General features: G+C 36.2%; 1 protein-coding gene across 2 annotated transcripts in view; it reads right to left on the bottom strand.

Moving 5' to 3' along the window:
- Positions 1–17,533, bottom strand: part of PDE9A (phosphodiesterase 9A) — a 187,661-nt gene that overhangs the window by 137,537 nt on the left and 32,591 nt on the right. For both annotated transcript variants that reach the window (XM_056826008.1, XM_007493183.3), the window contains exons 3-4: positions 5,470–5,540; positions 2,486–2,563 (exon numbers count right to left, since the gene is read on the bottom strand). In XM_056826008.1, the coding sequence (XP_056681986.1) occupies positions 2,486–2,563; positions 5,470–5,540 (149 nt within the window). The remainder of the gene's footprint in view (positions 1–2,485; positions 2,564–5,469; positions 5,541–17,533) is intronic.

Here is a 17,533-nt window from a genome sequence, read left to right as displayed (position 1 = left end):
ATAGCCTAGCAATTTTTTTTACAAGTCCATTTCTTCTTCCACAGGATAGCATTAAAAATATTTAGAAGTTAACTATTCTATCGCCTTTAAGTTTTCTTTTCTCCAAGACAAACTCTCACTTTCTTCAACTTGATCTTCATATGGTTTGAAGTTGAAGCTCTTCTCTGGACATTCTTCACTTTATGAAAAATTGTTCCCCTTGCCAGAGAAACGAGAAGTAAAATGAGTTGAACAGTTTTTCTTCCTATCTGTCTTTAATTACCATCCCACCATCTCTGAGAAGTAGTTCTATCTCTTTTGTAATCCCTAATTGATCTCAAGACATAACCTCAAATTTAGACCATTGGGATAAAAATCAATTAGTCAATTAACAACTATTTGAAATACAAGAACAAAAAATGAAACAATTCTTACAATGAATATACATTCTAATGTAAGAAATATTTTAATAGGAACATATAAAATATATAGTATATATATAAATAACTAATATGTTAACATAAATAATTTAAAAATAAGTTAATAAATACATTATATGATGCCCTTTTACAAAACTAGCACATTTGAATCCTAGAGGGCAATATAATGGCCCCTACTGTCCCTATGGTTCCTCCTTCAGTTTTAGGGAGTATGTTTTAGGCAAATAATCATGAGTTTAATCATCATTCCTTTGAGCCCTCAGTTCATAAAATTCTTAATATGTAGGCTAAGGGGGTAGGTTAGTGGCACAGTTGTTAGCGTATGAGGCCTGGAGTCAGAAAGCCTTGGGTTCAAATCTGACCTCAGCCATTTTCTAGCTACATGACCCCAGACAAGTCATTTAACCTCATTTGCCTACCAAAGTCCTTTCTGTCTTAGATGTATTACTAAGACAAAAAGTAAAGGTTTAAAAAATACATTTAGGCAAAGGTTGAACTTTCTAAGTAATGTTGCATTTATCTTTGTATCTAATCTGTGGACTATATGTGTAAGTATTATATGAAAAGATAAATGTTATAGAGACTATAAATGATTGTGTGTAAATTGAGGGGGAAAGCTGATCTTTTCATGACTTCCCTCACCTTGGAGAAGTGCTCTGAACAGCCTGTAAGGCTCATGAACTTCCTTAGCATCTCATTCTTTGATTAGAGAGGTGATGGGAAGTAAAATACCACAAGTCCGACTTCTGTCATTTCTCCAACTTATTTGGTAATTTACAACGAATTCCTGGAGCTGTGATCAGATTTCCTAGCCCACTGAAACAATCTCCTATCTGGCACCATTTTATTTCTTCCCAAAGCTTTCAAAGACTTCCACTTAGTATTTTGAGTGATTGATTGATTGATTGATTGAGATGTATTATCACATAATTAGTGTATCTGAGCTAATATGCTTCTGAATGATCTGATCTGAATACATTCTCCAAAGCCTTCTATCAAGGAATCTCCAGAAGAGGCTTTTCAGATAGTGTATAATCAAATACAGTAATTGACATTCTTTTTTTTTCTCCAGAAAGCTTAAACTCCTACTTTAGCAGAGAAAAATGTCCTCCTTTAAATTTCTATCTCAAGATGTCCTCCTCTTTTTGCCCTGAGAAGGAATACGTCTCCCAAGAGCTTTAGCAACCTAGACCACCCCTTCAAGGCTTTGCTTCAACCCAAGCTCTGCTAGAATGACAGTCGCGTGAAGATAACATCGGAGGCTGATGCAAAATCTAGGTCAAAAGTGAGGAAGATCTGAACATAGGTGGTCGCTGTGTGAGTGGAAAAAGGGGATACAATTCAAGACATACCATGAAGGTAGAAACAGCAGGATTTGATAACTGGTGGATATGGGGGAGGTGAAGGAGAAGGAAGAAATGTAGGATCATGAAAAAACTTCCCAGAATACTTGAATTTTTGTTTGTTGGTCTTAAAGAATGAAGAAGGAGAATTTTTTCTAAGACAGAAGAGGAGGAGCAAGGGATAGGTGATTGGAATTAAAGTGACTTGCCCAGGGTCACACAACTAGAAAGTGAATCCAGATTTGAACCCAGGTCCTCTAGGTTCCTGGCTTGGTGCTCTATCCACTGTTCTACCTAGCTGCCCCTAGATTCTTTTTTTTTTTTTTTAACGTAAAGCATGTTTTTCAATTATATATAGAAAAGATAAAAAAAAAAATACCTCTGGTCTCTCCAAAATCTGGTAGTTAAAAGTCTGGAACATAAAAAAAAAAAAATACCTCTGGTCTCTCCAAAATCTGGTAGTTAAAAGTCTGGAACATTACATGTGTTGTCAAACTCAGCTGATTTGTTAGTAAATTTGCTGAATTGCTTTCATCCCTCTTTCTTTGATTTAAGAGATACTTTAGGGTAGGAAGCAAGGGATGTATTTGGAAATAAAGGTGATATAAGGATAGAAAAAACTCAAGAAAATATTTTTAAAAGAGAATGCCCGGGGTCCCTGTTCTTTATTGCAGAACACTGTCTCAGGTTACATAATATGATAAAAAAGAAAATGTCATTTACCTTTCTGAATTTGTTGGCATTGTTGGATCAATAGAGACCATAGCATCATCTATGGTCAAAAGGGAGATTGTTGTATTCCTGAAAAATATATTTAAAACATTCTTTAAACTTCAGTTTTCATACATCTCTGAAACACAATATAGCATATAAAAGCCTTTTGCAACTTTGAGGAAATATGACCAAAATGTGACACAGTCTCTATCTTCAGAATTTATAAGCACCAGAGTACTGAAATAAGGATAGTGGCTGAATAATGGAGGATAAGAAAGGATCTCACTTATTTAAAAAAATTAAAAATTACAGTTCCATCCAAGGAAAAATAACTTTATTACATCTTTATATATATGTATATATAAGTGAGTGATATAAAATTTCAAATAATTGAATATTTAATTAATTTTGTTAACCTCACAAGTAAATATCTCAATTATGATCATTTAAGGTTTACATTTTAAAATTAAATTAATTGATATTTAATTATATATCACATATAAATTATATATACAATTAAATTTACATTTTAAAAGTAAGTTTAAATGATAATTGGATAGGGGAACATGTGAGGGAGAAAGGAGGTTGAGCCCTTTTTAAAAAAAATAGATCTTGGGGGCAGCAGTTCAGTAGATTGAGAGCCAGGCCCAGAGACCAGAGGTCCTAGGTTCAAATCCAGCCTCAGACACTTCCCAGCTGTGTGACCCTGGACAAGTCACTTTACCCCCATTGCCCAGCCCTTACCACTCTTCTGCCTTGGATCCAGTACACAGTATTGACAAAAGGTAAGGGTTTAAAAAACAAAAACAAAACCAGATCTGGTTGACTCTTTATCTTAAAAGGATTGTTGATGCTTTATATAAAGTGTAAACAGTATAATAAATCTTACAAATTATGTGTACTGGAATTCATTCTTTCTTTCCAAAAAGAAGTGCTGGAAATTTCCTGATATGATCATGGTTCTTCATAGTGGTTTTATGTACATTTGTATTCCATTTACTTTTGTACATATCATGAATTAGATTGTAGGCTCCATGAGGAAAGGAACTCCGCATTTTGTTTCTTTTGGTATTGCCCCAAAGTGTTTATAGTTACTGAAATAATGTGTTTACACTAGGCATGAAATAACATGACTGATCAGTCTAATCAGAGAATAATGAGATGAAACATTAGATAAGGCCTTTTTCCAAACAGAGGATCTGAAATTGACAGACAAAATCTAACAGGAAATTTAAAATCAACATTCATTGCAAGAACCAATAAAACCGTATTTGCCTTTCTTTTCTATTCACATTTCTCCTAGGATTCAATATCTTGACTGGTATATACACACAATATGAGATGTAGTTGTAAGTTATGAAAACAAGCCTCTTCCCAAGATCCTCTTTAAAAATAAAGATTCTGATTTCTGATTTAGTTGCTAACTTGGGACCTTCCAGATTTTGTTTCTGAATTGCAATACAGAAGCCTAACCCAGTTGAACTTTCATTTTTATTAAAACATGCTCACAGTGTTTGAGGATAAAAGCTTTCCCTTTCAGTACACATTTGAAGGTTACCGAGGAAGCACAGCTAAAAGGTAAAAGTGCTATTTTTAAAGTATCCAAGCAAATATGGATACTTAGTTTTGCATGAAAAATGTTTCTGCTAATGTATCAGCTTCCACAAATATTTCCTCACTCATTTACGGATGCAACATTCATCTCAATAAATATATAAGTACAAATTCTTGTCTAGATTTCCAGCAGAAACCATGCGAATTGTCCGAGAATCTCTGCTACCAGGAAAAACGTAAAATGGGAAGTAGAAAATAGGAATAGTTTCCAGCTGTGGAATATCCCTGTATCATTAGCCATTTTAATTGCAATCCACTTGTACCTTGGTCCCTGTTTTTAATCAACTTCCCTATTACTGTAGAGGACAATATCATCTTCCAAGTCCCTCCAGCTCATAGCCTAGATGCCATCCTTGACACCTTTGTAACATCTGCTGAAAACTTTCCCTTCTTTCCTCTGACATGGCCATCACGTGGGTCCAGAGTCTCATTGCTTTATGCCTAGGCTTTGGCAATAATCTCCTGCCTGCCCCAAATCTCTCTCATCCTTTATTCAGCCACCTAGGAGATTTTCTGAAAGTGCACATCCAAGCTAGTCTCTCTTTTACTCTATAAACTTCAGTAACTCCTTATTGCCTTTAAGATCAAATAGAACCATCCCCCTGACCTGTTTTGACATTCAAAGTCATTTATAACTGTGGTCTTTTAGTCTTTCGAGTCTTCTTACATTCACTCCCCATTAAAAATCATGGATGCAGTGACACTGGCCTCCTTACTCTTCTGAGTATACGACACTTCATCTCTTTGGCTCCAGGCATTTTCTCCATCTTTCTCCTATGCCTGGAATTCTCTCCCTCCTCATCCCTGCCTGCTCTGTTCTGTGGCTTCCTTTAAGTCACAAGTAAAATCCTATCTTCTGCAAGAAGCTTTTCCCAACTCCACTTAATTCTAATGCTTCTTCTCCATTCATTTCTTTCCTATTTATCCTGTGTATAACTTGTTTGTACATATTTGTTTACTTGCCATCCCCATTAGATTGTGAGCTCCTCGCGGAGAGGTACTGTCTAGCACAATGCTTGGCACACAGAAGACAGTTAATAAATACATACTGATTGGCTGACTGACATAGTAACAAGCGATTATTCTACAAGGCTATATTTTTGACTGTTAATCTCATTTGATCTTGAATCCCTTGTTCTGTGCCTCACTATTTCTTGATGACAACACTTTACTTTTACTGACATTTAAAAATTCCTCAGGACAGAAGAGACAATCCATCTTGGGCATTTCTGCAATGCTTCCTTATTCTCAGCAACGTTTATCTTGATCCTCATCTGTGATGATTTTCCTGTTTTAATATTTTCCCCATGAATTTGAACTTAGGAAAGTGACAACAGAAAATGCCTGGTCCCAAAACAGGACAATTCTAGAGAACTTACCGTGGCAAACCAGTTGCAATGCAGACTAGGTCCATGATGTCCCTGGAACTGCAGTATTTGCTAAAGACCACCTTCAAAACAGAAGAGCAACAGAGCAATAAACAACAGGGCAGGAAAATAGTCAGTTCGTTTCCATGGTGACACCAAATTCCACGTGCTTTTAATGTAGTTAAGATTTAATGGCTCATTTTTTAAACAGGTAACATTTCTGTGGACACTGGAATATTATTACTATTAACTTTGCCTTTTATAAGAATTATGTAGGAAAATCATTTTATGTTCTATAATACAGATTTGAAGACAAACGTGAACTGATCTTGAAGTAGTTTCTGATAATAAAACTGACTTTAATCATCTACTGGGCATTTTACTTAGCATTTGAAGTCAGGAAACACCAAATTAGTATGGTGGTGGTAGTGGAGGAGGAGAGGAGTTGGTTGGGACATCCCTAATACACCGATTTTCTTATAAGCCGATTAATAAAATCCCAGAAGTTAAGGAAATAATTATCAAAGACAAGAAGACGTTAAAGCCTTAAAATATCAAAAAGTCAGACATGTGCTTTAAAACATATGAAGTTCTCCCATCAAAATTGATGGATTATCATGGGCAGCTAGTTACTGGCTGACTATGGATTTGCCATAATATAAGTAGCTCTTTAAAAAGTGAGAAGTATCTTATAAGTCAACAGTTGAGACCGGAACCAGTTCTAAGGAATGGGACACATGGCAGTCTGAAAGACAGTATGCTTTGGAAGAATAACTTGGCCTCTTGGGAAGGAGGTGGAAGGGAATTTCTTCTCCCTCCCTTCTTTGGTCATAGTGACTCACACTGAGACACACACGGAGGCAGGAAAAACGGCTTGAAGTTTTCTCTAGCCATCTCTAGCCATTGGACATTGAGTGATGGAGGGGAAAAGGATGGAGGAATCATTTTTGTTTGTTTGTTTCTTCCAAAGAGAAGAGCAAATATTTGGTTTCCATGACTACCATAGAGAAGAAATATAGCAAGCAGGCGAAAACTGGCAAACTAGGGGAAATACAAAATGTGGCTACATCTAGTAACCTACTCAGTGGAGAAGATGAACCCAGAGGAAGAAGAATTAAGTCACTTTAAGGAGGGAGGTGACACTGGGATTTGAAATGCCAAAAGTATGAGTTGCTTTGATGACATGTTCTTCCTATATATGCACATTGGTGTAGTCTGTATGTGTGGTCAGACTTCCTACTAAAACTCTTTAGAATTGTGGGCTAGTGTGCCTTGGGTTTAAGGTGGTGCTCTGGGCAATATATTAAAATGTCTATGGTGCTTTTAAACATCAAATTGTTTTTTTCCTGCTTATTCTTTTAATGACGTTTATTTTTTTTACTGTTGTCCTATCTAATATCAAGATTTATGCTTGCTTTTTAAAGTATGCAAGAGGCATTATACATTTGTTTTTAGTCCCTCATTTTCATAGGATTATAGAATTAAAGTTTGAAGGAACCTCAGAAACTTCTTGATCCAATGCCTTCATTTTATAGATCAGAAAACTGGCATCTTGGGAGACTGAGGTTTGCCCAGCATCAGATAGTTTACATCAGAAGCACTATTTAAACCCTATTTAAATTTTTTTTTATTGCACAGCCAATGTTGTTTTCACTGAACTGAGCTTCCCATTAATCCTATAAACTTCGTGGTTAGTTCTTTATAATCTATTTTGACTATGGTCACATCCATCCAGATAAGGGTAAAATTGGGGCAACATTCTTCTCAAAAAGATTTCTGGCTTTGCTTTTCAAGTCCTTGGGATTAAGAAAGATAATTGCCTCCTTCAAATTTCTCCCAAACCCTTTGTAAGTCTTCATGTTTCAAGAACATTTCTCATAAACAAAATATTGTATGATTCCTCTTTATAATTCATTCTGTAAATCTCTTCCCCTCTATAGTTGTGTTCATTCCATTTATATTCATGGATATGATTCTAAATTTTGTATTTGTCTCCATCATGTCCTCTTTTTTTTCCTTTATTTATCTTCCCACTCTTTACAAAAAAAGTCAGAGAAACAGGACTGTGAATAATATTGCTATACCTTTAAAGAAATGTCTTATATCACTGCACTGTCTCTTCTTGTCCTGATAACATGACCCAAATCACTGATTCTTACATGTTATTAATTTTTTAAACCCTTTTAAAATCCATTCACTGAGATGGAGGTTTATTTTCCTTCTGTTTATTCCTTGACCTAGTTTAATCTCTCTAAAACACGCTTCTCTTCTCTCCCTGTCCTTTGTTTCTCTGTTAAGCTGAATTTATTATTACAGTAAACTCTGTGTATGTGATTTTTTTTTACTTTCCCTTGCCTGGTTCAGATAAGTGAAGTCCATGAGATACCCATTCCTCTGTCTTCTTCCTGAGTAGTTTCATAGTTTTCTTATCCTACCCAGTTAGGAGAAATAGTAAATTCCACATCCTGATTTTTGTTTATGTCCTAGTGTATTATTTTCCTCTTCTTCTTCTTCTTCCATCTCTTCAGATTATCATTGTAGAAGACATTGTTCTTCTTAACTCTTGTCCCTCACTAGAATATAAACATTTCATCACCATTTTGTTGTTGTTCAATCGTTCCAGTCAAGTCCACCTCTTTGTGTCCCCATTTGAGGTTTTCTTGGCAAAGACTTGCTATTTCCTTCTCCAGCTCATTTTACAGATGAGGAAACAGAAGGAAATGGGGCCAAGAGACTTGCCCAGGGTTATACAGAAAGTAAGTCTTGGGCTGGATTTGAACTGAGATCTCCCTGACTTTAGGCCCAGTGCCCTATTAACTGTACCACCTGATTATCCACTTCATCATTTTGTCCCTTACCCTTGCTATTGCACAAATGTATGTTTTTCTAAGTTTTCTAAGTTTTTCTTCATATCCCCTGATTGAGCAGAGCAAGAGAAAAGAAACCTTTGCACAAATTAAAAAATTTCCAGTTTTCTTCAATGAGGTCCCTTTAAAAGAAAATGAAAATTTTCCCAATTTGAGCTGAACTTTCCCCCTCATCTAGTCAATTAGGTGTCAAGAAAGAAAGCATGTTAATCATTTGTGCAGACATTGGAGTATGCATATGAGCAGAGCATCTCGAATAGCTACTGAAAGAATAATTTTTAAAAAATCAATGCTTCAGATTTTCTGTGACTCCACTTTCCCAACTCTACAGAGATCCACTGAGTCACACTGAGCCATTATGTCCAAGAGCCAACTGGAAGACTCACCTGAAACTGTACTCAGAGCTTTTTTTTGGCAAGTACTATCATTCCAAGAACAAAGTGATTAGTTATTGGTGTGGAAGTCCTCAGAGCTCATTAGTTCTGAGAGTTAGAACAAGGGCATCAAAGACTGCTCCAGCTAATCTGTAAGCAGGAAAATCATGGTGCTGATTTGTACCGTAAAGGAACTTTGGAAATCTTTACAAAGATATACAACATTGAGGGCAAAATTCTTTTAGGGAGTTTTATTATCCATTATCTTTCATTGTACAGGAGGTGCCTAAGCTAGGAACATAGCAAAAGGATGCAAGAGGACAGAAACTCAGTCCAGATATTCTCCAATGGCACGGGGAGAGTTAGAGCCTGGCCCTAGCCTGAAAGCCAAAGTGAATAAATAGACGGGAAGAAGGAACAAAGAAAAAATGGTTTCACCATAAAGAGGCATTATGGTGAAAGGGAAGCTCAATATTGAGGAAGAAAGGTCAATATTGAAGACGTAGCTTGGACACAGACCAAAAGAGAATTTTTGAAAGATAAAGCAAGAGTTAAATAATTTTTAAAACCATGTGAGTTAAAAATGGGAAAAATTAGAATTATGGAAAAAAGATATGAAAAAAGAATTGACATGTTGGAAGAAGGGGGTTAAAAAAAGAACTACTTCAAAATTAGAATGGACCAAATGGAAGCAAATGACTTCATGAAACATCAGGAAATATTAAAACAAAGCCAAGAGATTGAAAAAATTATTAAAAAGTGTAGCAATGGATAGGAAAAACAACTGACCTGGCAAACAGATGGAGGAGAGACAATTTAATCTATCTGAAAGCCATGCCCAACAAACTCCAAACACTAAATAAGTAAATCAAATAAGAATTCAATAAAGCATGAAAAGAAAATTTCTCAGGCTTTTAATAAGTTTTTCCTGATTGAAAAGTATATTATCAGTGACATAAAGAAAATCTAATTAGACTCTGGGGTTGATTCTGTTATACTTTGATGATTTAAATAGAAAAATTAAAAGGATGTGAAAGAGAAATATAATGTGAGAGTGGGGGAAAGGAGAGGAAGAATAGGGAAAATTATTTGACATAAATGTCATACACAAATAGAAGAATATATAAGAAAGAGGGAAGAAGGAGGAAGCTGGTTATATGAATTGGTAAGGAGGAAAAAATACACATATACACACATTTCAGGCAACAGAGTAACAGGAGGGAAAGGACAAGGAAGGAATGTAGAGATTAATAAAAAACAAAATAAATTCTTAAAAAAGGAATAAGAAGCAAAGAGAAGGAAAATTACTGAGAATCCAATGGGAAATACACAATTAAAAATCATAACTATGAATTAACTGGGATGATCTCATCCATAATAGGACAGCAGAGTGGATTTAAAAAAAAAACAAAACATAATCCAATAACATTTTAAAAAAAAGAAACACTGGAAACAGAAAGAAACATACAGAGTTAAAATGAGGTGTTGGAGTTATTATGCATCAACAAAAATAAAACCTATTTTGCTTCAGTAAAAATAAAAAAGGCAGACTAACAATCATATCAGAAAAAGCAACACTAAAAAATCCAATTAAAAGACATCAACAGGAAACTATTTTGCTAAAAGGTACAAAGAATTAATAGGAATTCTATATACATAGGCACCAAATGGCATAACATCTAAGTTCTTAAGAGATATGTTAAATTACAGCAATATTGTACAACGATCAACAGTAAACAACTTAGCTACTCTCAGCAACAATGATCCAAGATAAATCTGAAGGCCTTATGATGAAAAATGCTATTCCTCTTGAGAGAAAGAACTGATGGAGTATGAAAGCACATCAAAGCACACTGCTTTTCATTTTATTTTGTTTGTGAGTTTTTAAAAATATGTGTCAAATTGCTTACCATTTCAGGAAGGGCGAAGAGAGGGGGAGAGAATTTGGGACTCAAAATTTTAGAAAACTAACATTAGAAACTGTTACATAAAGTTGGAAAAAATAAATATGAGAAGATAAGTTCAATTAGTTATGGGGAGAGATAATAAAACTAAATTAGCAGAGGATCTCAATTTATCCCCTCATTGATAAATCTTATCAAAAAACTAAAAAAAAAATAAAGGATTCTATGAGGATTTTAGAAAAATATGCATATGATCAAGCACTGAGGAATATTGAATGAGAATAGAAAGAAGAACAGCACTTTCACAAAAATTGATCATGTAATAAGGCAAAAAAATGCTTACAAATTTAGAAAAGTAATTAAATGAATCATTTAGTTACCAGAATGCAGTGAAAATGATAGTAAATGACCTTTGAGGCAAAGATTAAAAATTAATTGGAAAGCAACTCAATTTTAAAGAATAAGTGAATCAAAAAACAAATCAAAGAAAAAAATCAATAATTTCACTAAAGATAGTGACAAACAACGAAACAATATGTCCAAAAATTTGAGATGCTGCCAAAGCAATACTTAGGGGAGAAATGTATATTCATCAAAGAAAAGGAAAAAGAGCAGATCAATGATCTTTTAAAACCCTAGAAAATCAACAAATTAATAACTCCTAATTAAATGCCAAAATAGAAATTCTAAATATCAAAGGGAAGATGAATAAAACTGAAGGCAAAAACCCCACTGAATTAATAAAACTAGGAGCTGTTAAAAAAATAAGCCAGGCTTTAAGCTAACTTAATTAAGAAAAAAAAGTCAAATTACCAGTATCAAAAATGAAAAAGGTGAATCACAACCAAAGGGGAAAAAAAAGATTAAGAGTTATTTTACCCAATGTTTTATGCTAAAATGCCTCATTTAGACTAATGCACTGTGGTATAATCGAACGTAATGGACTTCTCCATTAGTGGCGGTGTAATGTCCCTGAACAACTTGCAGGGATCCAGGAGAAAAAAACACCATTCATAAGCAAAGGATAAACTATGGGAGTGGAAACACCGAGAAAAAGCAACTGCCTGAATACAGAGGTTGAGGGGACATGACAGAGGATAGACTTTAAATGAACACTCTAATGCAAATACTATCAACAAAGCAATCGGTTCAAATCAAGAAAACATCTAATGCCCAGTGGACTTACGCGTCGGCTATGGGGGGTGGGGGGGAGGAAAAGAAAATGATCTATGTCTTTAACGAATAATGCTTGGAAATGATCAAATAAAAAATATATTTAAAAAAAAACAAAAAAAAAGAAATAAAACTGGGCTTGGAGTCCAAGGTCCTGGGTTCAAATCCTGGATCTGATACTTCCTAAAAAAAAAAAATAAAATAAAATGCCTCATTTATTAAAAAAACTGTTCATTTGAAATTGAAGGATATTTATTAATATATATGCTGCTTATATGAACAAAACAGAAAATAGAGTACTTAAACAATCCTATGTTTGAAAAAATATTGAACAAATTATAAATTTATAAATATAAATATAAATTATAAACTCCTAAAAGAAAAAACAAAACAGCTAGGACTAGAAGGTTTTACAAGGGAATTCTTTCAAAAAGGACACTTCCAGGACTACATAAACAGCTTGAAGGAGTAACAAAGGAGGGGCTTCTCCCAAATTCTTCTATGACACAAATATGTTCTTGATACCTAAACAGGGAGAGTCAAAACAGAGAGAAAACTATGGACCAAAGTCCTTAACGACTACTGATATAAAAACTAGCCAGGAGACGACAACATATCACAAAGATTATACACGTGAATATCCTAGGTATGCCATTAAGTCAGGGCTAGCTCAAGATCAGGAAAGTTATAAAGATAATTGGCCATATTCCTAATCAGCACAACAAAAGCCATACGTGTATACCTATAGATGCAGAAAAAGCTTTCAACAAATTAGTGTCCTTTCAAAAACACTAGAGAGCATCGAAACAAATGAAGCTTTCCTTAACATGGTAAGTTGCACCTATTTAAAACCAAGACACATTATGATCTCTAATGGGGATGTCTGTCATAAGACTTTCCAATAATATCAGGAATAAATCAAGGGTATTTATTATTTCCATTAGTTTTTAAATATAGTGCTAGTAAGGTTAGCTGTAACAAAATTGAGTGAATTCGAGTATAGGCAAAGAAGGAAATAAAATGGCCACTTTTGCAGATGATAGGATGGTTTATTTAGAAAATCCCAGATCAACTAAAAATGAATGGAAACAGTGAATTTCAGGAAAGTTGTAGGATATATATGAAAACCCCAATAAATAACTCTCATTTCTATATATTACCAAGAAAATCCAACAGGAAGTGGTAAAAAGAGAAATTCTATTTCAAGTAACCATAGAGAGTATCAAATACCTGAGATTCTGCTTAGACATATGGGAATCGTGTACATGAATATGACACACAAAGGGTGACATAAACAGTAGAGGAGCATGGAAGAAGTTAATTGTTAGATCTACGGATAGGGAAAAATGTACATGGCCAAATAAGTCACAGAAGGCAGAATGGACAATTTTGATGGCACAAAGCCTGAAGATTGTTCCTGGTAGGACTCTGACCTCAATATGAAACTAGTCTATTATAGATGAGAATGAAGGGGAGTCAAGTTGCCATCATCATTTTTCTTTAAACCCTAACCTCTGTCTTAGAATCAATACTAAGTGTTGGTTCCAAGGCAGAAGAGTGGGAAGGGCTAGGCAATGGGGGTCAAGTGACTTGCTCAGGGTCACACAGCTGGGAAGTGTCTGAGGCAAGATTGAACCCAGGACCTCCCGTCTCTAGGCCTGGCTCTCAATCCACTGAGCCACTTAGCTGGCCCTATGCAACACCTTTTTGATGAAGTTGCATTTCCTTATTTCCCATAATCTTCCCTATGTCAAATCCCTGCTACTCCATGCAAGAAGATGAGGGAGAAGTAGAGGGTGTTAGAGAACTGGAAGACTGCCCCCCCCATATGTACACACTGGCAAAGACTTAAATGTTACACAGTGACCACTAAGGGCGAAGGAAACAAGTATTTATTATGTTCCAGGCACTACATCAGAGAACTTTAACAAATATTTGTTAAATTAATAAAAAAATTAAAAAAGGATCATTTGATCCTCACAACAACCTTCAGAGATAGGTGCTCTTATTGTCCTCATTTTCCAGATGAGAAAACTGAGACTGACAGGTGAAATGATTTAATGGTATTGATTTAACACAGTTTAGGGTTAACATGATGTCTTGCTTGGAGTAACATAGCTAGTAAATGTCTGCTGAGTCCTAATTTGAACTAGTGTGTCTTCTTGACTCCACACCTCGTGCTCTATCTACTGCACTTATCTGTTCAATTTTACTCTCCTAAACTCTATTATAATAGCTTAACTCCTATTGAGAATGATATTTAAAATACTAGAATATGAGGCACTTAGTGGGGCTGTTTAGTAGGGACTGCACTGAATGAACAACTTCCTCAAGATCAGCATCTTCTGGCAAGCCAGATTAGTGAGTGGCTGGGCTTCTTTGGTTGATGGTCATCTTCTGGGAAGTGTTTTAGTATCTGCAGGGCCCATATGGTGCAACAGACACCAACTGAGTAATTCAGGCACTCATCAATGTCCAAGATAGTCATGGATGCTCAATCATTTGTATTCCAGGAAAGAAACACAAAGCAAAAAGACAGGAAGTCCAGGGTCAGGCTTTTCTAGGCAACATGTGCTACAGAATCTGTATGGAAGCAACTATTAGAAATTCTTCTAGGCTGGAGAAGTAATTTTTCTCAGGAAATCCCAGAGAGAGTTTCATGCCACATTCTTTGAGTATATCAGATCAGGGTAAGATTTTTAGAATGTTTCACATCATGTGGACTAGTACATGATTTACTTGTTGATCTTTTCAATAGAATTTTGTATAACTCTGGTTCACATATTTTCATAAGTTAGCCAAATTCTAGGGGCCATTTCTCTTTCATTTTGATAACACACAGACTCTCTCCACAAGATTAGCCCAATTGTTGTTGTTTTATCACTTATTTCTTTGATGATAGGGATGAGGGTTCTGATCTACTTTTTACTAGTTTGATAGATTAAGTAAAATGAGCTTTCCTTCCTTCCTTCCTTCCTTCCTTCCTTCCTTCCTTCCTTCCTTCCTTCCTTCCTTCCTTCCTTCCTTCCTTCCTTCCTTCCTTCCTTCCTTCCTTCCTTCCTTCCTTCCTTCCTTCCTTCCTTCCTTCCTTCCTTCCTCCCTCCCTCCCTCCCTCCCTCCCTCCTTCCCTCCCTCCCTCCCTTCCTTCCTTTGTTCTTTCCTCCTTTTCTTTCCCTTCCCTATTCTCTCTCCTTCTTCATCTCTTTCATATATCGCCTTTACTTTCTTTTCTTCTTCTATTTCCTTCTCTTCCCTTCCTCTACCTTTTTCTTCCTGCCTCTCTCTACCTTAAATTTTTCTTTAGGATACTAAAAACCTGTTCTCCTGTCAGAAAAATATAACTCCCTGAATATTTGTAAAAAAGAATTGGAGTTTCTCCCAGATCGACTTCACATATGCTACTTAGAGAGTTAGTTTTACATCTGACTTTATTATTCATGCAAAAGGTGGTACCACAGGCAAGACTGAAAAGCGTTATAGCTTTAGATTCCCAAGATTTGAAATATTTGCTGGCCTTTTCCCATGTCCAGAGAGAAACAATTTAGCCAACTGTGCTTTCTTCTCATGGTTGATATTTTTAGCTTTTCCACAGTGTGATATGATGCATGGGTATTAGGAATCTCTCAAAGGCTCTTTCACGTTTTGATTGGCCAAATTACCACCTGAAAGGTTAGGGAAAAATTAGACTGACAGAAGAGGCAAGAACTTTGTCCCTTGGGTTTAGCTTGTCTCAATACTCACTACTCCTCCACACATACTATGAGTTTGAATAAAAGGTCCTCCCCAAGCCCAGTGTGGTTGTTGAATATGGAGTAAGTCACCATTACGCAGAACATAGTCTAGTGTTCAGAGGTGGAAAATTGGGCAGTATATAGAATGCCCGCTTTAAACCCTGGTAAGGTTCATGATGGAGGCACAGAAGTTCCTGGACCAGGAAGAGGAGTAGAACGAACACACTAAGCCTTGGGGCATTAGCTAGCTGGGAGAACCCCAGTTTTTTATTTAAAAAATTTGAAATTTGGGCTGAGGAAGCTTTTGCTGGGGAGATAAGAGGATTTAGAACCAAAGATCTAAGAGAATAAGGAAAAAAAGAGGGCCAAGAGGGAAGCTTTTTGACTATCTTGGCAGGCATTTCTGCCTTCTACGAAAATGGCATGGAAAAAAAAGGATGAAATTTGTAGTCTTGATTTAAGCTGAAAGAGCCCTGCAGCACCCACTCTTTTCTTGAAGAGGTGGCTAAGGATTTCAGCTGAGTGAGAAGAGCAAGTCAGCCGAGTGCCCCGAAGAGGAGCTTCTAGCAGAAGCTACGTGCCCCATGGAGCAACATCAAACCAAAGTGGTAAATCCAGCAAAGCTTCAGCCAAAAAGCACAGGGCAGCGAAGCAATCTCAAGCAGCTAGTAGAAGCCATTTTTAGCAACATTTTTTCCAGAAACTATTAGACCATATGGAGGCAGGTCCTGTGTGAACAAGGAAATGATATCACTGAAGACAAAGAGTGGCATCAGAGGTAGGAGCTGCTCTTCCATGAATGTGCTGCCATTCCTTGCTTGTTCTTTGGCCACCTTTATTGCCTAGATTTGTGCCTCTCATGTATTTGCCCTGAAGATCTGTTCTCCACACATGTGCCTCGATAGGCACCCTGCCCACCTATTTCTCCTTTATGTGCCAACCATTAGTATAGATGCTGTGTGCATCTTAAGGTTGAAGCTCTTTTACAAGTGCTATTGTTCAATAGTTTTCAGTTGTGTCCAACTCTTCGTGATCCCATTTGGGGTTGCCTTGACAAAGATACTGGAGTTGTTTGTCATTTCCTCTCCAGCTCATTTTACAGATGAAGAAACTGAGGCAATCAGAGTTAAGTGACTTGCCCAGGGTCACATAGCTGGCAAGTGTCTGGGGTTAGATTTGAACTCAGGAAGATGAGTCTTCCTGATTCCAAGCCTGGCACTCTTATCCATTTTACAACTAGGGACTATCTTACTTTGTATTCCCAGAGAGCAGCATGGTCATTGGGATGTAGTAAGGACTTAATAAATAAAACTTTTTCATTTATAAAAAAAGTAAAAAACCCTGTGGGAGCTATAGGCATATGGGTAGCATGTAGGTATTGATATCTTATTAGCTAAGGCAAAGCGAATTTTGCTAGTGAGCTTTTTCTTCCAGTTTCCAGCATCATGATTTAATGATGGGCTTTGGTGTTTCTTCAAGCCACCCCTGGGTCATAGACTGAACTCCTTGGATTCTTCCAAAAACAAACTTTACAGGAGAGGAGGAATGCTGAACCCATTATAGAGTGGTGGGTTACAGAAGCCGGGACAATGTATACAAAGGTGATTGAAGTTGTAATAGGAAGAGCCACGTGCCTACCTTCAGCTCTCCAACTCTACTCTAAGGATGTGGCCACTTTTCTCCCGAAATCCTCCGGGCATTGGTGGAAGAGTGTGGCCAGGATTTACATGGGAATTGTGATGTAGTTTATTGATTATTTATGTTTGACGATTAACTCTTGCTTTTCACCTTCTATTTACTAGAGATGAATATTCCAGAGAGACGTAAAGTTCCATCCAAATTACCATTATAAAGTACATACAAATAATGATTAAGTCATAGGCATTGATCTGAAGATGAATTATTTGTGATGTTTCCTTTGCTTTGTAGTTAAGTAAAAAACTATTTTAAGATGAAAAAGTGTCATTATTGCAAGGAGCTAGTTGTATAAATATCATTGGCTGTGCAGGTGTGTTACATGGTAAAGT

The sequence above is a fragment of the Monodelphis domestica genome, chromosome 4 (genome assembly GCF_027887165.1).
Source record: "Monodelphis domestica isolate mMonDom1 chromosome 4, mMonDom1.pri, whole genome shotgun sequence".
In the NCBI taxonomy this organism is placed as follows: domain Eukaryota; kingdom Metazoa; phylum Chordata; class Mammalia; order Didelphimorphia; family Didelphidae; genus Monodelphis; species Monodelphis domestica.
This window is presented reverse-complemented; position numbering and strand designations above follow the sequence as displayed.